At 41.5% G+C, this 25291-nt stretch overlaps 1 protein-coding gene across 4 annotated transcripts in view; it reads left to right on the plus strand.

The window, feature by feature from the left end:
- GRIA1 (glutamate ionotropic receptor AMPA type subunit 1) overlaps nt 1-25291 on the plus strand; it is a 274292-nt gene that overhangs the window by 224371 nt on the left and 24630 nt on the right. For 3 of the 4 annotated variants that reach the window (XR_013996097.1, XM_081093140.1, XM_081093141.1), the window contains exons 12-13: nt 7318-7516; nt 13002-13249. Coding sequence is in view for 3 of the 4 variants with exons in the window: in XM_081093140.1 (XP_080949266.1) it covers nt 7318-7516; nt 13002-13249 (447 nt within the window). In the remaining variant the exon portion in view is untranslated. Of the gene's footprint in view, nt 1-7317; nt 7517-13001; nt 13250-13302; nt 13776-25291 lie in introns of those variants that run through there. The other variant, XM_081093142.1, reaches the window with a different exon arrangement.

Genomic DNA, 25291 nt, shown 5'->3' on the forward strand with positions numbered 1-25291 from the left:
GTCATGTAGTATAGTCTGTTTTATAACTTGCTTTTTCTCACTTAACGTACAGCAAACTTTCCACAGCATCTTTCATTTCTAAATAGTAATTTTTCATTTCTACCAGGTATTTTCTCTAGTCCATGTACTCTGCTAAGCACAATGCAGTTCATCCTCATAGCAATGGTTTTAGGTTGTTCTTATTATCCCCATTTCACAGATAGATGATACTGTGGCTCAGAGATACGAAACAACTTGTCCCAAATCATACAGTTAATTAAATGGAAGAGACAGCAGCCTCAGAAAGAGCTTGGTGTCCCTTTTATGAAATGATTGCGGGGGGCGGGGGAGGTTAAGCAGGGGGGAGGCAAAGAAGAGAAGCAGTTCCCTGCTTCCAGGGCTGCCCTGGTAGCCTGGTTGGAGATATGTGGAAGGGAGGACTGAGTGTGCAGGAAACTGGGGAGAATGAAAAACTACCTGGTAAGGGAGATTTTAATTGGCTATTTTAAGTAAAATAGCTCCTTTTAATACATGTCTTGTGCTGGAGCTAACCAAGTATTAGTTAAAGCACACTTCATTATTTTATCTCCCATTTGCTAATGGGTTGGGGTCTCTTTTTCTAAAAGCCCACAACATCCCACATTTAAATATGCTGCCAACTCTAAGGACTTCAAATACCATGGAGGCTTGGACCCAGGCCCTTGGAGTCCACCTCACTTCTGAAACCAGCTGGTGGATCAGCAAATCGCAAGAGCTCTGGGGAGGGCTCTGGATACAAGGAAACCATATGTTTTGGAATTGTGGGCTAGCCAGTAGGCAGCTAGCTATAAAAAGAAAGTGGCTTCTTCTAAGAACTTAAACCCAAAAATATATGTGGAGAAAGTCCCATTTTTAACACCAGTATGGTGCCAACTATTCCTTTGTGTCTAGGAACTGTGGGTAAGTGATGCTTGGGAAAGAATTTGGAGTGTTCTTGGAAGTGCAAGAAGCCTAATGAGGCTGGAACATAGGCAGAGCAGGAAATACAGGACAAGAGATTAGAGGTGGATCATATCAGGTTGACCTTGATAGGGCATTTGAATTGATTTTCTAAGTGTGACAGATTTTAAGTGGGCTGGAGAACAACATGATCCTATTTACAGTTTTAAAATATCCCTCTGGCTATTGTGTGGAGTGGGTGTACAAGGACAAAAGAAGCAGCAAGGAAATATGATACTAATATCTAGTATCTAGAATGTTATTTGGGATGAAGATGATTGGATTTGATGGACTGAGCGTGAGGGTGAGCGAAACGGACAAGTCAGATATGTCCCTCTGGTGTTTGGTCTGAACAGCAGGCTGGAGAGTGGTGCCATTTCCTTAGATGGAGAAGAGTAAGTCATGTTGTATTTATGTGGGCTTTTGAGTGGGAGCTCATTAAGAATTTTGTTTTGAATATTTCAGGTTTGAGGTGTCAAGTAGGCAGTGGGATACATGTGTTTCTAGTTCAGAGACTGGAGATCTAAACTTGGGAGTTGCCAGCACCTACTTTTAAAGTAGATGGAGCAGATCATCTAGTGCAAGATTGTAGACAGGGATGGGCTGGGACCTGAGTTCTGAACACAAGAGCTTGAGATTAAGCAGAAAGGAAGAGCCAGCAAAGAAGACTCAGAAGGATGAACCTGCAAGGCAGGAGGAAATTGAGAAGTTAAGAAGAATGTTTCCAAAAGAAATTGTCATCATAACCACAGGTGACATTTTGAGTTCTCCTGTGCCTGTACTAAGTACAAGACATGACTTACTGAATTTTCACGATTCATGAGATGGAATTCATTATCTCCATTTTCAGGTGTGGAAACCAAAGCTTAGAGAGTGAACCAAAGAATTAGTAAATTTTAAAAAATGAATGAATTGATCTGCATCCTTTTTTTTTTTTTTCGAACAGTGTTATGACCTATATTCCCATAACTTACTTAAAGGGAAAAAAGGAATAGGAACAAAAAACCATCCTTCTTCAAAACATAGCTCTGCAAATCCAAGAGCAGTACACTTGCTTACAAATGACTAGGATTCCCTTAGACTTTGTTATCCAGCCCCCAGGTCCCCACCCCTTGGACTCACTATCAGAGTCCAGGGTCTTCTGCCTGCTGCAATTAAAATGAATCACTCCAGCTCTGCCAGGGAAGTGCGGAGTGATTTGCAGCTGATGACAAATAAGATGACTTGCCACCCAGACGCATAATCTTGGATGAAGTGGCCTCATCAGTTGAACTGTTGCAGCTGGTCAGAGCTGTTTACCCTGGTCTAGGAACCTCTCTTCTCTGAACATAGCTCATCTCAATAATTAGTCAAAATGGACTTTCTTCCTCCCAGAAATTTAGAGGCAGGCCATCTGAGCTTCACGCCTCTGTTTCCACTACTATTTTTTACAACAGTCATTTGAAGCAGATAACAAAAGGAGTAAGTTGAGCTCAGTGGCCTCCTGAGCTCAGCTGAATGGAGGCACACCGAAGGGGTCTCCCTTCTGGCCCCTTCCTCTTGAGGATGACAGGACATGGTTTTGAAAACTCATACTCAAGTTCTCATCTCTGACAAACCCACATCCTTGTCAGATGTCCTGGAGAGGAGGTTGATAGGATCAAATGTTGACTGCTGTTTAATAACCTCCCACCCCCTACACCAACCCTAAATACCTGCTTTCCTGAAGGCCCTGGCCATAGTGCCTGCTCTCCCACCTGCAGGCACACCATTGCTCCTCACACTGTCTGCATGCCTCCATCCTGAAATGCTCACTCTGCCGGCACATGCTACATGCTTTATATGTAATTTCTTTTAATTCTTAAGATTATCTTTCAAATGAGTAATATTATTCCACTTTGTCAAGAAACAAGCACAAAGAGATTTAGTGACTGTCCCAAAGTCATACAACCAATAAGTGACAAGGCAGGACCCCATCATATTTTATCTGACCCATAAGCTCATTCTCTTGACCAATGCCCTCTACTTTTTCTCCCTGAGGATACCCAAAAGTAACTGTCGAATCATTGCAATATTTTATCTAGGTGTTTCTGTGGAGGTACTAATAACTAGATAAATGAGTTTTAAAAATTTATTGACTACTATTGCACATTAGCTTAAATCAAAAGTGTGATTCACAGAATTGAGGGCAGGAGTCACAAAACTATGGTACACAGGCCAAATCCAGTCTACTGGTTGTAATCAAAGTTTTATTGGAACACAGCTGTGTGCATGTGTTCATGTAGGGTCCATGGCTGGTTTCACACTACAACAGCAGAGACAAGTAGTACAGCAGAGACTTTAAGGCCCGCAAAGCCTGGAAGATTTATTACCTGGCCTTTTGCAAGTTTGCCAACCCCTGGTCTGGAGCAACAACTTCAAACTGGGAGATTTGAAATACACATTTAAAGACCAGGAGTGATTCCTAATCCATGCCCAGGGCAGGAAATGCCTAACTGTAGGAACCCAGAGGATGGTCCAATCAGATCCTTACTATCTTCCCCCAGCATCAAGTATGCATTTAATGATACATTTAGTTATCAAAATTATTATCATAATGCATTTAGTTAACAAATTTTCTCTTGTTAACAAAGACAAAAACATCATTTGCAAGAAGAAACAGCTTGCAGCCAGCATCTAAGTCCCAAGACCATGTCGGAATTAATTCACCCAGAAGGCACGCATGAACTGTCATCTGAACATTATTCTCTCCCACAGCCCCTACTCCCATAGATCACCAAAACACTTTGATATCATCATCTCTTCAGTCAGCCTGCCCGCCCAATTTCTTTGGATTTTGCCTTAGTTCAATCCATCATCATCGTCATTGTTAAAAAGTACCATAAGGAATAATCATAGTAACATCTTACATCATTACAGCAGAGTGGTTAAATTTTTAATAGAATGATCATGGTGTTATAGGAAAACAGAAGGGGTTGCTCAGTGCTCTGCTGGCAAATGGTGGGAAGTTTACAGAGAAGATGATATCTTACACACCTCCTCCTTTTTACCTCTGTCTACCTTCTCCCGCCTCCCTCCCCCCCCCCCCCCCCCGCACCTATTCTGCTTGGCAATCTCCTACTCAGCCTTCAAAACCTAGCACAAGTTTCTCCTCCTCTAGTAACTTTTCTTGCCCTCTGCCAGCAGGGTAATTAGCAAGCCTTCTGTGTTCCATTAGAACTGCTCTCTTACCTGTCACATCATTAAGATAGTACTATAATTACCATTAAATATATTTTTATAAGGTAGTGATGGTTGCTTTACTGAGTGCTTACTGTGCACCAAACACTGTGCTAAGCACTTTACAAAGAATCAGGGTATCTGACCCCAAAGCCTATGTTTTAATCACTAGGTTACACTTCCCATCTTTTTCCATGGAAGGGAGAGACTTTGGTGTATCACTTTTATCTCCCAAATGCCCAACAATGCCTGCAGTACAAGAAATGCTTGTAAAATGAGTGAATAAATAGTATGTTACACAGATTTCTGAAGATTCCATCTCTTGGGTATTCAAATACTAAGCTAGTCACTGCTGTGAAAAGACTTTACAGACGTAGAGTCCCAAGTCAGTTGACTTTAAGATTAACAGAGATTATCCAGGTGGGCCTGACCCAATGAGATGAGCCCTTTAAAAGCAGAATTTTCTCCGGCTACTGGAATTCAGAGAGATTCAAAGAACAAGAGGGATTTATCACACTTGCTGGTTTGAAGATGCAGGGGGCATGTAAGGAGGAATGCAGACGGCCTCTAGAAGCTAAAAGTAGCTGCTGACTAGCAGCCAGCAAGGAAACTATGACCTCAATCCCACAAACACAAGAAGATGAATTCTGCAACCAACCAGTGAACTTGCAAAAGGACTCCAAGCCGTCACCTTGATTTCAGCCTGGTGAGACCCAGCCAGGTGAGACCCTGAGCAGAGAATCTAGACACCCTAACCCAGACCTCTGACCTGTAGCACTATGAGATAATAAATGAGTGTTGTTGGAAGCCTCTACATTTGTGGTGATTTGGTATGCAGTGACAGACAACAAATACAAACAGGTTTCCAAGTCTGTGGAGATATTGGTGGTGAGACTGCTTTCTATGGTTCCCAAAGTTTCCACTGAGCTTTGCAAGAAGTGCGTGTTGGCTGTGAAGCAACATCACAGAGGTGGCATGAGTTGAGGAAGTCCATGCCCATCCATGAATGAGTCATAATTTGATGAAGAAGGGAATGTTCTGTAGCAGATACAGTGCAAGACAGGAAACATGAAGTCCTGGTTCCTACTCCCTGCTCTGCCACCGCCTCACTGTGTGACCCTGGGAAAGTTGCTTTACATCTCTTCACTGTTATTCTTTCAGTTGCAAAATGCAGCTATTCATCCCTTTCCCATCTACAGGGCTACACATGAAATTCAAGTAATGGGTTTAACAACCATCTACATCGTGGCTAATTCTAGAGAAACATAAGGGTTTCCTCAATTACCTGGGTAGTTTGGGAATAGCTATGCCAAGTTATGAGACTAATAAAATTCAGGTGACTAGGCAGACCTCCAAGGCATTCAGATCACAGCTGTCCTTTCTCTACTAAGAAAAGTACTGCTTTGCCCTATGGTTCCCTGGGAGAATAATCATTAAAATAATGTCTTGTATTTCAACAGCACTTTTCACAGTGCTTTCCCCTCTACCATTTTAATTCCAATAGCTTGTGTCAGTTAAAGGAAAAGAATGGACTAAGAGCCCTTCTAGTTCTGAAAGTTTAGATTTTTCACAGGAAGTAGGGTTAGTCTCACTGATTATACAGAGGAAGAAGACTGAGACCTGGCTGGACAGGCAACCAGCCAAGGTTATATGGCTGGTTAATGAAAAAGCAAAGGCTCTCATTCCCAGCGCTGGCCTCTAATGACTCCACCCCCTGCCTCTGGTGTGGAGCTGGGAAAATGCAGAGTTATTGAATGGAGGCCCACCTTTGCCTGTACCAGATCTGACCCTAGGGTGGGGAATTGTCTCATACTCAAGTTCTCATTTTGTGGATCAGATGCAAACAAAGCACTGAAATCATGTCCCAGTTAGAAGAGCTTCTTCCCCCAGCCCTCCAGGTATTTCATGGATGACACTTGCTGGCTGTTAAGCAAAAGACTCTTTCTTTGGTCTCTTAATTAAGTAAATGGGGATGTGGGAAATACCATACAGGGTAAGTGGTCTCACCGCCTAGAAGATGCCTATTAATTAAAGGAGAACAGGGAAGGAGGAGCCATAGGCTTGGAACTTTCTTGGGAGGCCTTTGAACTTCACGAGATAATCCCCAATTTGGGACACCTCAGCTGGGTCTCTCAGTTCAGTAATGTTGAAAGAGGAGGTAGCCTCCTGAAGACTTGGTTCAAGGCCATGACTCCAGACATCCTGGGCCCTAAGCAGGTTTGGATTCTCCTGGCCCTGAAAACTATTCCTGGTCTCTAGAATCCAGTGAGAATACAGCTGCCAGGTTAGGAGAGGAGCAGCAGCATTGATGCATTCACTTGCTATTGAGGCCTACTGCGTGCTCCGTGCTGGTGACACAGCACTGCACAAAAGAACTAAAAGGTTCTGTTACTCTCATGGAGCTCATGGTATTGTTTTAGGCATTAAGAGAGAATTGGATTCTAAAAAGATTAAGGATAAACTTTGCACCTTATGTATAATTGTCATATTGGCTATTTGATCCAGAACAAAATATCCTTTGTCTTTTATTTTGGCCAAATTCTCTTTCTCTGTAATAGTGGAGGGAAATGTGCCTCCACTCAATAGTGACATTCTCCAAAGTAGCTGGAGTACTGTTGTTCTCATTTACTTCTAGTATGTCCTCCCTTCCTTTCTTCTAGTCCATCATTTTGGCGACCTTTGCCAGCCAATAATGAAAAGGCAAGTCTGAAAACATTTCTGGACATAATCAAATATGCGCATCCTGTGTATAAATACATTTATATTCATATATGTATGCACAAATATTTGGTATATATATCACTGCATTTAACAGAAGGTTTGCATGTATTTTTGATTTGGAGGGCAAGTGTTGACATATCTGTGTCTTCACTGGCATGTGTCTTGACATATATGTATGTGTGAAAATGAGTGTAAATATATACCTGAGGGGTTTTATCACCCCTAAAGGACAGCAACCCCACAGGTCCTTATCTGCAATAAGGAACAAAATGCAGAGAAGATCTCTCTGACATTTAAAGTCTCACATCTTGCTGACCAAGGAAAAGGGTGTAATAGGGCTTGACAGCTCTGCTGACAGGGCTCAGGCTGGCCCTCAGCCCCTCCACATAGCCTCTGTAATTGATGTCTGTGCTTCTGACACCTCCTCCCTTTGGCTTTCAGGTCCCTGTCCGGCCGTATCGTTGGTGGTGTCTGGTGGTTCTTCACTTTGATCATCATCTCCTCATACACAGCCAACCTGGCTGCCTTCTTGACCGTGGAGAGGATGGTGTCACCCATTGAGAGTGCGGAGGACCTAGCGAAGCAGACGGAAATCGCGTATGGGACACTGGAAGCAGGATCCACTAAGGAGTTCTTCCGGGTAGGGACACCCCTTGTCCCAAGGCACATTCACAAAAGGGAACAACTACTGTCCTTAAAATATTCTTCTCATTAAAGAGCATGAGATTATAGGCAGCCAGGGCAACTGCTTAACTGAATGTAAGTCAGGGAAACTCAGAACATGGCTCAGCTTTCTACAGATCCCTGAGAAATCACATTTCTTTACTGATGGAAACTTCAAAGCTCTTGCACTGAATTAGACCCTTTACACACGCCAGTCTGTGCCAGTTTCTCTAAAAGCTGCTCCTAGAAGGACCTTACAGTCTTGTTAGTAATTGATTAGGAGGAGCTGAGGGACAAGATCCCAACCTGATGCCCTTTGTGTCCCCTTCTTGGAGACTTGATAAATAGTAGATGGCATATGGGGAACAATTACTGGAATAGGTGGTCTATTAAAAACTATCAGAAAAGAGAGAAAATGAGACATTGGTGTGGAGGCAGTAGAGATGTCATGTGGCTGGAAGCCACAAGCAAGGCAAAGAAGCAGAGAGCTAAGGCACACAAGACTTAGGCTCAGCCAGACCTAGGTCCAGCACCTGGCCCCATCCTTTACCATTCGGTGGTTCTTAGCCTCTCTGACACCATTTCCTTATCTGTAAAATGAGGAGAATAATGTCTATCTCATAGCATCATTATGAGATTTAAAAAAAGCAAGGCATCTGAAATACAAGGGAAACAACAGTGGATGGAGGCTCCATTTACCAGTAGGACCTCAGGGAGATTCAGGTACATCCATCTTGAAGGGACAATTGTTGGCCCTAAGCACTTTCACAAAAGGAAACCACTATTGCAGGAAAATATCCTTCTCATTAAAGAGCATGAGATTGTAGGTGTTGAGGGCAACTGGGTAGGGTCTGTAAACCACAAATAATAGACCTGTAAAATTTCTAAACATCATGAAACCAGGTCAGACCTGGGTAGGCTAATTACATTCTAGGCAAAATGAACCACTTAAATAAATGCCCCAAAGCAGGAAAACCTGCAGTTCCCTATTCCCTGGACTTTGGATGTGTTCATCCTGGGATTTGAACAAACAGCACATGGAGCTACAATATATAGATCAAACATATAAGCAACTGCTACTACTGACTTAGCACTATGAATCCAGTCCTGAACTAAGTACACCCTGTGGGCATTACCTCACTTAACCCTTTCATTAGAAGTGTGTTAGGGATTTGTTGTCCCCATTTTGTAAATGACTATGCTCAGAGAGTAAAAGTAATTGTCCAAGGTCACCCAGCTTATAGAGAGCAAACCTCTGTATTGCCTTAGGCAAGAGGGTGGGATCCTGTGCAGACCCACGAGGTTCTCACTGCAATTTCTTGGAGCAAACCCCAGGCCCTGCATGAACCAACTGGATGATGTGCTCAGTTTCCTATTCAGGTGCTCTGTGTAATATGTCAGGCAGGAAAGGGACCAAAGTCTTAACCATGGCTGATCCAGATTCCAAGGCTAAAATCATCCATTTTCAACATACTGGAGCAAGAAGGTAACTGAGAAGTCACTTGATTAGAGTCTTTCATTTTAGAGCAAGACATGTTTTGTGTAGGCTTACCCAACCAGTTAGAAAAACCAATTATAATATCACAGCCATTATCTGACAATTTTAGCCTACAGCCAAAGCATGAAAGAGATGTCTGATATGTGTCCATAAAGCCAGCCCTACATCCCAGACCCTGTTGATGCAGTTGGGGAACCACCCAATTCACTTACCCATTATATATTCATGCCTGCATCCCCAATATATTAGCATGTCACAGTCTCCAAAGCACTTTCACATCCATGGTCTCATTTATGTTTCACCTGTGTCTTAAGGCAGAATAGGAATAGTGGGGTCTACTTTGTAGATAAGAAATGGAGATTCAGGTAATAATGTTGCAAATATCAAGGATGAGTACAAAATATGAGTTTGCTCATTCCAACCCAAGTATTCTTGACACTGAACCACACTGTCCTAATGGAGTGGTGTCATTAACTGACAAATGTTTTTTAAAAATCACTCAGGTTACCACATGGACCCACGGACAAGTCTAGTCTAAATCTCCCCTTTTATAGTTTGGGAAACCAAAGCCCAGGAAAGAAAATTAGCATACCCTAGCTACGTAGAGGCACAGCTGGCACTTCAGACTTCCAAGTTCTTTGTTAATAACTGTATCTATTGACATATCACTATTTCTTGTCCACAGTAAAAGTTAGGAATCTAGAACCAAGGCAGTTCATATTCTATAAGCACTGTGTCCTAACCAGGCCTGCTGCATTGGTGGCAAATAGGTTGTAGTTCATGTGCTGATTGAAAGGTAGTGGTTGCCTAGAGTTCTATGTTGAGACAAATTCTGAGGTTACACCTGGGGTTAGTGTAAAATAATTTCTTACTTGATATCAACATCTGCCATGTATGTAGGGAGGAGAACTGGTACCAAGCCAGCCATGTAATGGGTATTTCTACTGTAAAGTAAAATATAAAGAAAGGGCATAATTACAGGTAGTAATTGCACCACTTATATAACACCTACAATGAGCCAGGAACTGGGTTATGCATTTTATCTCTGTTCGCATATAACCTCCATGACAACACTGTGCAGTGAATACTATGATCACCATTGTCAGGAGAGAACCGTGCAGCTCAGAAAGCCCAAAATGAGGGAAGAAGCTGGTTGCAATGGAAACTAGGTGGCAATGGGGATACCAGGGTTTTGCTCCTGGCTCTGCCATTAACAAACCATGTGACATAGGACATTTCACTGCCACACTATGGGCCTCAGTTTCTCTACCTGTGAAAAAGGAATGCTAACAAAATGTGTTCCGTGAGCCCTTCCATCACTGTGACTTTGACCTTGAAAAATTATCCCACCAGGATAAGTAGGAGACAAAATTTGGTGGTTAGGGAGACATGATTGCCTAACATCCCAGAAGGAAGATGGTAATAGTGAGACAAGAATTCTTCTACCACAGACTGTGGAAAACCTGGCTTCTAGTCACCATGGCAGCCTAGAGCTTCTTGGCAGCCCCAACCCAGAGTCACTTAATCCTCCATCGACAGTTTAATTAAGATGTGGGAAAGGCTATGGTAGTGGCAGATGACAGGAGAGATCCAAGAACAAATACCCCAAGTATGCTTCCAATCTTCCCTGCCACTCATGCTGCCTTCAAGTTCCTGGAGATGAGATTTCCCTGATAGTCTGCTCTAAACAGCTGTGAGCACAGCCTTGGTGCATGGAGCACTAGGGTGAGGCTGAGAGAATATATTAATTTTCTGCATATCATTGCCCAGAGGGCTCTTCAGCTCTCCCTGTTAGCAGCCCCTTTCCCTGCTGTGGCCATCCTGTCAGGTCAAATTGCATCTTGCAATTGCCCTGCTGTGTGTTTTGTTGGTTTTGTGCCTGGAAGATCATCTGAAAATCTGGTCACAGCTGAATTTATACATTTCCCTGCTTCCTCTGAGAGACTATTCAATGTATTGTAGATGCTATGACTGATTCTGGGTATTCCTTCCCATAACTTTGAAATACTCCCTTTCTTTTCCTTTTTCCTCTTTATCACATTGATATTGTTGCTTGAGTGATGTAACTTCGTATAAAGAATCAGATCTTTCCAGCTAGCAAAGGACTTAAAGATTACCTGCCCAAAGTCCTACAGAAGAGATAGGAAAGGTTAGCAGTGGAACTAAAACTAGAACTCAGGGCTCCTCACTCTCAAATCCAGTGTCCTTTCCAGACTGCAAGCCACACTGTAAAACAAATATCTAGTTTATCTCATTACTAGAGGCCTGATGCACAAAATTTGTGCAAGGGTCTTGGCCCCCGCCATGGTGGCGGCTGCCTTTGCCTCGGCCCCTACCACTGCGATTTCATCTGGTCGCCTGGAAGGACATCCAGAAGGATGTCCAGTCTAATTAGCATATTATACTTTAATTATTATAGATGGACATGAAAATGTAAGGCTCACTCTACCAAATGCCTCCCTGAAATTCTCGTAACTATTTCCATTAATTTTCCATGGAGACCTAGAATTTTCCTGGGTCCAGATATCTCTATAGATCAGTTGGTTCAAACAGCAATTTAATTATACATCAATATTTGTCCAACACTTGATCTTGGGATCAAGGAAATAGACCTGATATTTGTGTGCAAAGAAAAATGACCTCTTAGATGTTTAATGATAATTTTATACTTTAAAAATCTATAATCTAGATATTAACCACCAGATTATATAGGTTGCATGGTTATAGTAATAACTTTCTTTAATAAATATAGTCCCTTATATGTGTTTAAAACTTGTTCATTTACAAAGCATTTTCAAAAGCCAGACCCCAGTATCCATAAAATACATCTATCCTTTGGGGGAAATGATGCTCTTTAGAAAGACCATATTAGATGAGAGTATTGATTTGTGGTAATGGATCATGGACCCTGACTAAGGGCCTATTAAGTGCAAGGTTAAAATCTTTGAAAGACCCACAAAAGGGAAACTGTCCCTCCCTTCTGGTTGTGTCCACAGAGCTGAGACCTGTGCACAAGTAGGAATGACTTGCTATCCTAGCAGTCTATCTTGGCCACCCAGTGGATACCAGACACTGTGTCCTTATTTTCTCAAAGTAAGGGTTGCACAAGCCATATAGGACCAGCTTCACCTAGGGCACTGCTGAAAGATTTATTCTAGGCTCCACCCCAGACCTGTTGAATCAGTATCTCTAGTTTTAGAGCAGGAGGATTTGCATATTTACAATCGCTGCACATAATTTCAGTGACCAGTAGAGTCTGAGAACTACTGTCCATGGAACTGATATGGTCTCAGAATACATAGGATTTGTTCTGGTCTGTAAAATGATGAGAATCAGCACATCGAATGGAGTAAACAGTCTAGGCAAAGTCCCAAGTGAGTTCAGAAGGCAATAAGGAAAGCAATTTGGCTGGATTTAGAGGCTTTTTAAAATATAAACAGGTGACAATATTAGGTCCCAAGTTATTAGCTTTATCAGACAACAATTTATATTCTGAGGGCAGGTTTTACATTATGGGAAGACTGGCACTAGGCACCCATGATCCTGAAATTCTTCAGTGTTGTCATCCAATAATGAAACCAGATCCCACTAAGACTCAGCTCTCCACTTCTTCTAAGCTGTACAAATGTGGCCTGACTGAACAATAGATAGGTTTTTTAATGTCTTTAAAAGACAGTTTCTTAACTCTCCCCATATTTAACAGGAATATAATTACTCAGCAGTAATTAAGAGATTCTGAACTATTCTGTGTGTTCTATATTTGCAAGATATTTGTACTTTGAAAACTACTGGTACTAATTAGAGTCTCTTATTTTGCAATCATTCATAATTTGTTTCTTCCTGAGCTAATCTCACTCATGAATGTGTGATCAAGTTACACTCAGCTCTTCATTAGTGTGTGTGCCAACCTCAACTCCAAGCACAGCCAGCCCTTAATTCCAGTTTTGTTCCTGTCTTCTGCCAGAGGTCTAAAATTGCCGTGTTTGAGAAGATGTGGACATATATGAAGTCAGCAGAACCATCAGTGTTTGTGCGGACCACGGAGGAGGGGATGATCCGAGTGAGGAAATCCAAAGGCAAATACGCCTACCTTCTGGAGTCCACCATGAACGAGTACATTGAGCAGCGGAAACCCTGTGACACCATGAAGGTGGGAGGTAACTTGGATTCCAAAGGCTATGGCATTGCGACACCCAAGGGGTCCGCCCTGAGGTAAGTAGCCAAGATTTGCTTCCTTGGTATGCCCTCTCCCCTTCCTACCTCAGGAATGAAGTTGCTCTGTCTGCCATGCGGCTCCCATGGTACCATACAAGCTTTCGAGAGAACTCTTCTTGGACACCGGTGGGCCTGGAAGACTCCAGGCACCCAAGATCTTCAGCCCTGAGGTTGGAAATTGACCTGGGGGCCTCAGCTTGCTATGACTGTCGCTGCCTCTGTGTTCTTCCCCATGCCTCGCCTTACCCCTCCAAGTGTGTTAAATATCGATAAAGCTTGTGTTTCTGTCATGTGGTATGTAACACACCATCCTTTGCCAGACACCCCTGCATTCAAGTAGGCCACGAACAGAGTTTGCCAGAAACCTGGATTCTTTGACAGAGGTGGTTTGTAATGTTTGTCTAAGAGAATCACAAACACACTGTCCAAATGAAAAATCAAGTAGTCTGAGTCCTGTGCAAATCAAAATAATACCTAATGAATGGTAGCAATCTGTTCTTTCCTAGATACTGATTTCTTTAGCAAAAAAAAACAAAAACAAACAAAAAAACAAAACAAAACAAAAAAAAAAACAGGAAGTTCAGTAAAGAAGCAAAGTGGACTTCACTTTCACATAAAGAAGCTCTGATGTTCATTCCTAAGGTAGAATTTTACAGAATTGAAGTCAGAACACCTAGATTTAATTCTGGGATTACTACTGATTGTCTTTCAGAAGATAAGACACATCATCTCCCCTACCTTCAGTTTCCTCATCTGTAAAAACAGGATAATCATCCCAGCCCTACCCAGGTCCAAGGTGATCATGATTTCAAATGGGATAATCTATACAGAAAGTAGTTGAAAAGAGTACAGTATGAAGTCACTTGTGAGACAGTATATCAATTACAGAGGAATTAATTCACTTTAGGGAAGGCTAGTGTTCAAGGAAAGGTGAGGAGTGTTTAAAAATTTGTAAAAGGGTAGAGAGGGATTCCTAACCCATTTGACACAACCAACATCCAGGGCCACCTGCCTGCACTACATTGAGTTCTACAATGTTCTAGGCCAGTGGTTCTCAACCTGTGGGTCGCGACCCCTTTGGCGGTCGAACGACCCTTTCACAGGGGTCACCTAAGACCATCCTGAATATCAGATATTTACATTATGATTCATAACAGTAGCAACATTACAGTTATGAAGTAGCAACGAAAATAATTTTATGATTGGGTCACAACATGAGGAACTGTGTTTAAAGGGCCAGAAGGTTGAGAACCACTGTTCTAGGCAGTTGGCTAGGAGCTAGAACGACAGTATTGAACAAGACAGACAATAGTGCCAGTTCTGATGGAAGTACATTCTTGAAAGGAAGAAAGTCATTAAACAGATGATTATTGTTTAACTAAAGGCCCAGTGCACGGATTCATATTTGTGCATGGGGGAGGGGGGTACCCCTCAGCCTGGTCTGCGTCCTCTTGCAATCTGGGACCCCTCAAGGGATGTAGCAATGCACCAAGTGCTGCGCTGCTCGCGCTCATCCCAGCCCGCTGCACCTGCCGCCACTGTTGCCACATAGTCGGGAGAGGCTCCCACCCCTGCAGCTGCACCCAGGAGCTGCACCCACCAGCCGTGAGCCCGGCTTCTGGCAGAGCATTGCTCCCTCTGTGGGAACACACTGACCACCAGGGGGCAGCTGCTGCATTGAGCATCTGCCCCCTGGTGGTCAGTGCTCATCATAGCGACTGGTCGACCGGTCATTCAGGTCATTCCAGTCATTCAGTTGTAATGGTCATATATATGTGTGTATATATATATATATATATATATATATATATATATATATATATATATATTTCACGACAATTATGACAGGTACCCTGAAAGTTTATAAAAGGGGACCTAGAGAATACCTAGTTCCAGCAATATGGCAGAACAAAACTCCCACTATAAAACACCTACACATGCTGGATAAAGATATAACAAATATCCTTTTAAGTTAGGACATCTATAAGCCAAAAAGGAAATCAAAACCAGAGTGAAAAGCATAAGCTGATTATTCTGGGGATTTCCTAGGCAGGGCAAGTTTGTAAATTATGTGACAATCTACATAAGAATCAGAAGTACAACTAAATACATAGATTTTAAAATCATAAAATAGCAGACATATTTGGAAAAGCACTTATTAAAATTTAATGAAGCAAAAAAATGTAATTATTGATATAAAAATCTCAATGGAAGGGTTAAACAGCAATTATACAAAGTTAAAGAGAAAATTAGTACACTGGGGGGAAATTTTGGAGAAAATTTCCCAGAACATCACACAGAGATTTTTTTTAAAAAAAGACAGAAAATATTACAAAAAAGTTAAGATACATGAAAGAGGTAAAAACAAAACACACACACACACACACACACACTCCCATATGTACCCTCTATGAGTTCCAAATAGAGGCAAGAGAAGATGGAGTAAGATTTATTTGGAGTACTATTTGAAGAGAATTTTCTAGAATTTATGAAAAACATAAATGCTCACATTAAAAAATTATGAGGTCCAAGGAGGATAAATCAATGAAAATCAGCAAGTGATTTGATTGAAACTATAGAGCAAGAAAGAGAAGACTCCAAATATAATCAGAGATAACAAGGTCCAATCTGGTGGGCAGAATGGGTGGGATGTGGAAAAGAGGACTTTTCCAAAGACGCTTTTTTTCAAGCTGAGATGTGACTGATTAATAAGAGTTAATTAGGTGAAACAAGGGGAGGGGAAGAAAAGGGCAGTCCAGGCAGAGGGAACAGTATGTGCAATGATGCTAAGGCAAGAAATCATGGTACATTGGTGAACTAAGAGAAGCTAAATGCTCCTGGAACACAGGTAATAAATGGGGGGAAAAGATTAAGCTGAGATCAGAGAATCAGGTAAAGAAGGATTTTATAAAGGATTTTGGACTTTATTTGAAGAGCAATGAAAATACATTGAAGAATTTTAAGTAATTGTTTAAAAATTGGGAAATAAAAATATCTGTAAGAATGTAGGCACAATTGAATGTAACCTAATGAAGAGAAACCAAATGACCTGGTATTTATCAGTCATGCATTTTTGCCTGGAAAAACTTAAAAGATTGTACAAGTTTAGGAAAAGTTCAAAGAGGATCCAGAGAAATAGTGATTGGCAAGGAAGAGACTTTTACCTCAGAAATTTCTAGAACATCACCCTAGAAAGACCCAAAATAGAGATTTCATTCTTACACTCCCAGGAACATCAATAATGCTACAGTGTTACAAGTTATGAGTCAAGGATATATTTGATTTGAATACTTGGATATAAGTTTAAGAAAACAAGGCACACAGAAGTAACATGATTCGTCCAGTCAAAAGAGTACCTGTGCCACCGTATCCCACACACAGATGCCTGGAACAAGGTGACAAACACAGAAAATATTGGATGTTTGAGTGAAATGAACCTAAAACTCAGTTCATCTGGCACTCAAATGACTTTCCACTATAATAAAAGCTACCATTGAGTGAGTACTCACTGCATTCCACATACCATTTTCCCCATTTTACACATGAGGAAACAGTAGCACAGAATGACGTTACTTGACCAGGTTGACACAGCTAGCAGAGCCCTGGCTGTAACTTTAAATCTGTGCTGGATTTTATGACTGATAACCCCATTAAAAATAAAAGACTAGATTTACACCAGGTTGTTGGTACCTATTCCCATGGGTCAAACAATAACATGAACTAAAAATTTTTTTAAAAAAATCAGACTCCTGGAGCTTGAGGGCAATGTGTATAGTGGATGCTCAGTTAAACACACCACTTATTTTTTTTAATATATTTTATTGATTTCAGAGAGAAAGGGAGAGGGAGAGAGAAAGATAGAAACATCAATGATGAGAGAGAATATCTCCCCACACTGGAGATCGAGCCTGAGCTTATTCCAACTGGGAATTGAACCATGACCTCCTTGTTCATAGGTTGATGTTCAACCACTGAACCATGCTAGCTGGGCCACACTATTTCTTTGAATACCACTTCTTTGGGTGATGATACAGCTTTTATGGGGTTTGCATTCCCAAAGATTCTTTCTGGGATAAATGTTGAAAATAATTCAACTCTGTAACAAAGAAAAAACTAATTATATTGCTTGTATCTCTGTAAAATAAGACAAACCAATTATTGATTTTGAGAAAGAAAGAGAAAGGGAAAGAGAAACGTAAGAATCATTTCCCAAATATAGACCACTGATGATTGATGTGCAAATCAAGAATACCCAACTGAGGCCCACAAGCTCCCAGCTACTCCCAGTGCCCCTTTCTCTCCAGTGGCAACATCTATGATTGCCATAGAGCTTTCCAGACTAAAAAATTGAAGAGTAATACTCATCCTAAGGGACCATGAGTTTCTGGCCTGGGAATTTTCTTCTTCTCTCTATAGGATTTTCCTTCTGATCTCTGCATTACAAGGAATCTAGCTGCCAATAATGTAGAGGTTCCATAAAACATACCATTTCAAAATGGTTACAGAAAATATGAGTAACTCCTTCCCCAAACCCACATTCACACTCTTCAGCCAGGTTTTCATCATATCTCTGCTTCACATGCCCCAAATTGTTCTGTTTCCCCAATGCATGGTTGAATACCAAAGAGTCATGGCAAACCAAATGCGACACACACATGACTGCTCCAGCAAATCTGGATCCACTGATTTGATCTCAGAAGGCCCCTCTGCATGACAGAGGTGGAATGTGAGAGGAGTCAAAGGTCAGTATGTGTTTCTTCTGATCCCATTGAAAGAGGATTGATATGAGCTTAAAGATGATCTAGCAGAGGAAACCAATTTGTCTCTAAATTATTTAGGATTGTAGAAAATACCTTTCTAAAGGCTGATCAGCCTGTCAAAAGCTTCAAACTCTTTAGAAGTATCTACAGAAAAGTGCTTCAGTACACCACAGGCCCTGTTACAAACTTTTCTTCTTCCCTGGAAAAGGTGGGGCATTTGCAGTCCTCACAGGCAGATGTGCTCCAGACTCAATACTTGTGCCTCCATCAAGAAAGGACCTCCCTAGAATCCATGATAGTGGCAGAGCAGGTGGATGTTATACTCACCTCCACTCAGAACCAAACTGGAATTATGATTAAAATATGGAGGAAGAAACCTGAATAACCAACTGAAAACTAGCTGAAGAGAAGTCTTATAACCAAGGATTTACCAAAGAAGCCACATAGAGACTGGTAGGAAGGGCTGGCCCTGCTCTCATGGGCAGTGGCTGAGATGCCAGAGGGAAATCTCAGCTGCAAAGGTTCTGCCTGAGAAGCTTGTGGTCTCAATCCCAAGCCAGGCTTCCAGCCCAGGTCCCCAGAGCCAGGAAGAGCAATCAGACATGAAGAAGAAATAAAAGACATCCAAATTGGAAAGAAAAAGTAAAATGGTTATTATTTGCAGATGGCATGATACTGGACATAGAGGCATCTAAATATCCCACCAAAATTTACTAGAACTGATCAATAAATTTAGTAAAGTAGCAGAAAACAGAATTAATAACCATAAATCAGTTGTATTTTTATACACCAATAATGAACTATTAGAAGGAAACTAAGAAAAAAATCCCATTTGCAATTGTATCAAATAAAAGAAAATACCTAGGAATAAATTTAACCAAGGATATAAAATACCTATACTCAGAAAATTATAAGACACTGAGAAAGAAATTAAAGATACAGCAACCTAGAGAAAGAAGAACAAAGTGGAAGAATCTTACTACCTGATATCAAACTATACTACAAGTCCATAGTAATTAAAACTGCATGGTACTGGCATTATAAACAGAATAGAGAGCCCAGAAATAAACCCATGCTTTTATGGTCAATAAATATTTGACAAAGGAGGCAAGAACATACAGTGGGGTAAAGATAATTTATTCAATAAATGGTGTTTGGAAAATTGGACAGATATGTGCAAAAAAAGGAAACTAGACCACCTTCTTACACCATACACAAGAATAAAGCTAAAATGTATTAAAGACTTAGTGTTAGACTCAAAATCATAAAAACCCTAGAAAAAAACATAGGCAGTAAAATCTTAGACATTTCTTGTAGCAATATTTTTCTGATATATCACCTCAGGAAAGGAAAACAAAAAATATAAACAAATGGGACTACATCAAGCTAAAAGTTTTTGCAAAGGAAAACAACAAAATGAAAAGACAAGCCACTGAATGGGAGAACATATTCACCAGTGATACATATGATAAGGGGCTCATATTCAAAAATTATAAAGAACTTATAAAACTCAACACGAAAAAAAAAATCCAAATAAAAAATGGGCAAATGACCTTAATAGACATGTCTCAAAAAAAAAGGACAGATGGCCAATAGACATATGAAAAATGCACAACTAATCATCAAAGAAATACAAATTAAAACCACAATGAGATATCACCACACACCTGCCAGAATGGCTATCATGAATAAATAAATAAACAACAAGTGTTGGCAAGGATGTGAAGAAAAGGGAACCCTTGTGTACTTTTGGTGGGAAGGTAGATTGGAGCAGCTACTGTGGAAAGCAGTGTGGAGTTACCTCAAAAAATTAAAAATGGAACTGCCTTATGACCCAGCAATTCTGCTTCTGGCAATATATCTGAAGAAACCCAAAACACGAATTCAAAAGAATGTATGCACCCCTATGTTCACTGCAGTGTTATTTACAATAGCCAAGATTTGGAAGCAGCCCAAGTGCCATCAATAGATGAATAGATAAAAATGCAATGGTACATTTACACAATGAAATATTACTTGGCATAAAAGAGCAAGGGAATCTTACCTTTTCCAACAGCATGGATGGACCTGGAGAGTATTATGTTAAGTGAAATAAGCCAGTCAGAGAAATACAATATGATTTCACTTATATGTGCAATCTAATGAACAAAATTAACTAACAAACAAAATATAGAAACAGACTCATAAATACAGAGAACAGACTGACAGCTGTCAGGGAGGAGGGCTGCTGAGGGGCTGGGTAAAGAGATTAAGAAAAATAAAAGAAAAAATTCATAGATACAGACAACAGTATGGTGATTAACATATGGAAAGGAGGGTTGTGGGGATATAAAAGAAGGTAAAGGGAGAATAAATGGTGATGAAAGGAGACTTGACTTGGGGTCGTGAACACACAATACAATATACAGATGATATATTATGGAAGTACACACTTGAAACCTATATAATTTTATTAACCAATGTCACCCCAATGAATTCAATTTTTTTAAAAATGTAAAAACAAAATAATAATTATAATAATAATAAATGTCCATACTACCCGAAGAAAAAAGAAAAAAAAAAGGCACCTTCCTGGCAGTCCTCCTAAACCAGTTATTCTCCATAAAGCCAGATGACCCCCCACACCCCAGGCACACACACACCTGTGGGGCATTCACTCCTTCTGTCCTGCCCAGAACAAGCTCCACATTCCTCTAAGGAAGATTACCCAGCATCTCCCCCTCAGTAGGTCAGAATGCTGATATCTAAAGCCCAAATGTTCCTCTAAAACTTGCCAAGTCTACTTGGCAAAAGCCAGGCCATGGTCCCCACAGAGTGTTAAAAGGCTATTAGTGACAGAATGGAGTGTTGTTTTTTATGAGGAGTAGGGGTTGTCTCTTCTGCTCTGGAAACAAATACTCTGATGAAGCGAGGTGGTCCGGTGCTTGATTTTCCATTTGGACAGGTGGTTTCTTTGAAACACATGCTGTTTGTTGGCTGTCACTGCATGTTTGGGGTTGGGCAAGGGGCTAAGTTATGTTTCCAAGCCCTTATGTTGTGGATAAAGACCTACGCAGCCAATGCCAGTCACTAGGGAAAAGCAATTGGTAAATCCACTAATTATGATCTATTGGCCCTTTTTTTGGCAACTAAATTTATCTGCTGGTCTGAACTGAAGCCTTTTTTTTATTATGATGATGATGATGAATACTCCCTGCAGTTAGAGACAGTGTTTTCATACTTCCTAATTACAGGGGCATGGGCTTTCTTATTCCAACCCAAGAAGGAATCCACACCAGATAGTCCTAAGTGAAAATCTCAACTAAGGATTCTCCTGCACAAACCATCTACCAAGAATTTCATGGGTTTACTAAGAGTTATACCCTAAGCAAGACATTGGTCAAAGTGTGGTCTTTAACTGTGACTGTGTTACATGGAGTCTTCTCTGGTCTCTGTGATCATGACATATTTGTCTTCTGTCATGTGTCTTGTCCATGCCAGATGTATGGGCCAAGGGGACAGGAGCACAGTGCAGTGTGATCCTACAGCTTAATGGGTGATGGGCACCCAGGAGGGTCTGAGACCTACTCCCTATTCTTTCCACTCAGCTTCACAGATTCCTTTCTGAATCCTTCTCCACACAAAGCGCCATGCACAATGCGTAGGCAACCATGGTGACAGAGGTGCAATCCCCACCCCTAAATGATGTATAAGCAAGTATAGTTCATGAGCAGAATTACGTAGGTACCTATTATTCTACTCAATGCTGTAACAGTCAGAAATAGGAAGGGGAAGAGAGCCAACATTTGAGAGGGAGGATTTGCAAAGATTTTGTGGCAAGGGTAACATCCATAATAGGCCCTGAAGAACTGTGATAGATGAGAAGCAGGGAGCGGGTCTTCCAGATGGAGGGGATGGAGAAAATAAACACAGAAATGGGAAAACATACTGCTTGTTTTCAGAGACCACGAGGGCTCCTCTTTAACTAGAGAAGGCACTAATAAGTAAGAGTGATTGGTTGTGGTCACACTGTGAAGGATTTCATACGTCTCTGGATGTTTGATTTGATGTCAAAAGAGGTCACTGAAGGCCACTGACTTACAGGGAATATGATCAGACAGGCTTCTGAAGATTATCTTGGCAGTGGTTTGCAACAAGAATCAGAGAGGGGAGGATCACAGGCAGGAAGGCTATTTAGAAAGCTGTTGTGGTCTTTTTGTAGGAGATAATGAATGTGGGTTACAACAGGCCATAATTGGATGGGGACAGATGGCAGAGTGGCTCTGTTTGTCACCAGTCACAACCTTTAAGACTTGGTAGTTTGGGAAAGTCTGTTATGTGCGCATTCTGATACTTTTGTGCTCCTCCCTAAAACCTGACCAGGTGTAAACTGATTCTGGCAAGGACCAGTAGGATGGGAGTGTAACAGGGAAACTGTATTGAATGTGGAAAAATGATAATCCTTGGAGTCAAACAATCTTAATTCGAGTTCAAGGGCTATTACTCCATTAGCAGTTTGCCCTCGCTTGATAAGCCACTGTAACTTTATGAGCCTGTGTTTTCTTTTCTGTAAAATTGGAATAATAATAACTCAGTGCAGTCGCATTGAGTTTTAAAAAAACAGCATAACGTGCTTGTCACAGAGGGTACTCAATGATCAACTGCCATCCCATCTTCCTTCCATTAGACCTACCAAAACTCACTTTTGAGGCAAATAACTAATTTTTTATTCTTTGTGAAACCAATTATGTTCATCAGAAATGCACATGAGCCCCACCCTCAGCCCCCCACAGTGGCTGCATTAGAAATAAAATGTTTGTTTCTGAGAACAATTTGTGGTCCTCCCCCACAGAGAACACACTAAAAAAATATAAAACCCTGATATTTCATTCTCTCCCTCCCTCCTCTCCCCATAGTATAGTACTGGTTCAGGGTCTGCTGCTGAGAATAAATGCAGTATGTCCCAGGAAAATGACAGTCCCTTTCAATTGGTCCTTGCATCCTGATGGGTAGCCAGGGATGCTTGTTGTCATGGTAACCCCCATGAACCCTGTGACCGAGGTCAGGCCTGATCAGAGAGGCAAAGCCTTCTGAGCAGTGAGGCTAGATTTGCCTGTATCCTCAGAGAGAAAGGAAGAGGGGGGATGAAAGGAGAGAGATAAAAGAGAAGGGAAACAGAAAAAGAGGGAGTATGTGAGTGTGTGTGTGTTTGAATAGAGACTGGAGGTTTGCCAGAGGAGGAGAGCTGCATCAATACAGAAGCTTCTCAGGTCAGGACACATGGGAAAGATTAGAGAGAAAGCCTCCCGGGAGACCCGCACCATAGCCCCATGCAAAAGTCCAGGTGGGGGTGGGTGGGGGTGACAAGGACTTAATTTAGCATATGTAGTGGAGGTGATGATAAGACTTACTGTTAACAAAACCTATTTATCAAGCACCAACTCATCCCAGGAACTTCTATGAAGTATTTGATGTGCATTAGTTTATGTAATCCTGACGACAAGGCTGTGAAGGTGGTACTGTTTTCATCGTGAGCGTACAGTTCAGGAAACTAAAGTGCAGAAAGATTCCAGCACTTGGCCAAGATTATCTGGCATGGAAGTCGGGGAGCTGGACTTTCAACCCAGGCAGCCTGATTCTAGGACCTCTTCTCAACCATTAGGAAAGAATGCCCTCTCAAGGATGTAAGGAGGGCAGTTGTGATAAAGGAATGGTTATTTGGAGAATAAAGATCATTTACTTCCCCCCACCACACACACACACACACACACACACACACACACACACACACACACACACACAATCTTATTTAGTCCTACCAATATATAATTAAGAAAACCCAGGTCCACACAGGGAAGTGGTTCTTGGTCTGCTCTGCCTGAATTACCTAGGGAATCCTTGCCTCCGTTTTGCGCTGTTTGCATATGTGGGGCACACATGTCCTTCTGTGCATAACCAGGCTCATACCACAGATTGATGTCCTTACCCTATTCCTAAAAACAGAAAAGGGCACATCCAATAAATATTATGGTTCCCTGCTTGCCTGTGACAGGTTGAACCAAAACACCCCTAAAGATTTTAACTACATAGTGCTTTTGGTTCCTGTCAACAATGAACAGAAGATCATTTGAGACTGATGTACTACAAGTGTGGGGATGGGGAAGAAGAGACATATTCATTTCACACCTACTGTGTGCTGGGCAATGCTATGTATTCAGTGCACTAGATATATTTAAGCATTAATCTTCCCCTCACATTCTCATTTCCTTTTCTCAGGTGAGGAAACTATGATTCAAAGAGGTGACACTCTGCCCAGGTTCTTAAAGTGATTTACAGGTTGGAGTTTAAGTACAAAGCCTGACTTCAAAACCCTAGTTCTTTGTACATCTCAAAATCTATGCTAATAGGGTCATACTGCCTTTGCCACCTTTTAAGGTGGCATCCTTAAGATATCAGGGAAAATGAGGCACCAGGTAGCCTCCACAACCAAAGTACTCCCTCTTGAACTACTAGGCCAGGCTAGAGCTCCTTGGTGCAGATTTATTTTGGAGGAACCTGGTGAAATTGCAAAGACAAAAGAGCACTTAGTCCCATTAGGGCTCTGTTGTTATCATTCCTGGTTGAGAAACTTGTGAATAGAAGAACAATACATTAGAGGGAGGGAGGGAGGGAGGGAGGGAGGGAGGGAGGAGAGAGAGAGAGAGAGAGAGAGAGAGAGAGAGAGAGAGAGAGAGAGAGAGAAGTGGAGGGTGGCAAGAACAAGAATGGATGTAGGGAGGTAAACCACATGGAAAATGAATGGCCTTTACTAGAGCAAGAAGAGCTGCCCAGTGCTGGCTCTGGTTTGCCTGCAGAAGCACTGTTTTCTCCCGCTGATATACAAATTGTATGTTGCTTTCTTTTAAGAACCTGTTGCTGTCAAAAATAGCATCTCTTTTTTTTTCCTCCACTCTCATCAGCAACTTTATTTTCCTTCTTCTAAGAAGGCAGCTGCTCTAATGCAAAGGCAGACCAGAGGGTACCTGTCTCAGTTCTGCCCCTAGGACTTGCGGGTGTTGTGGGAAGCAGATGTGCTTTGGTGTTGATAGACCCTCTTTTAAACCCTGCCTCCCACATTTACAATCATGTAATCTTGGGAAAGTAGCAAGTAGTCATATGGACCAGAGATTGATGGTTAGGACCCTGAAGTCAGGGCTGAGAATCAATCTCACCTCTGCCATTAATGATAAAAGTGACTGAGACAAGTAACTTCTCCTTCTTAGGCCTTAGTTTCCCCAAATATAACAACGGAAGGTAACAC

This window comes from Myotis nattereri (assembly GCF_964212035.1).
Source record: "Myotis nattereri genome assembly, chromosome: 5".
In the NCBI taxonomy this organism is placed as follows: domain Eukaryota; kingdom Metazoa; phylum Chordata; class Mammalia; order Chiroptera; family Vespertilionidae; genus Myotis; species Myotis nattereri.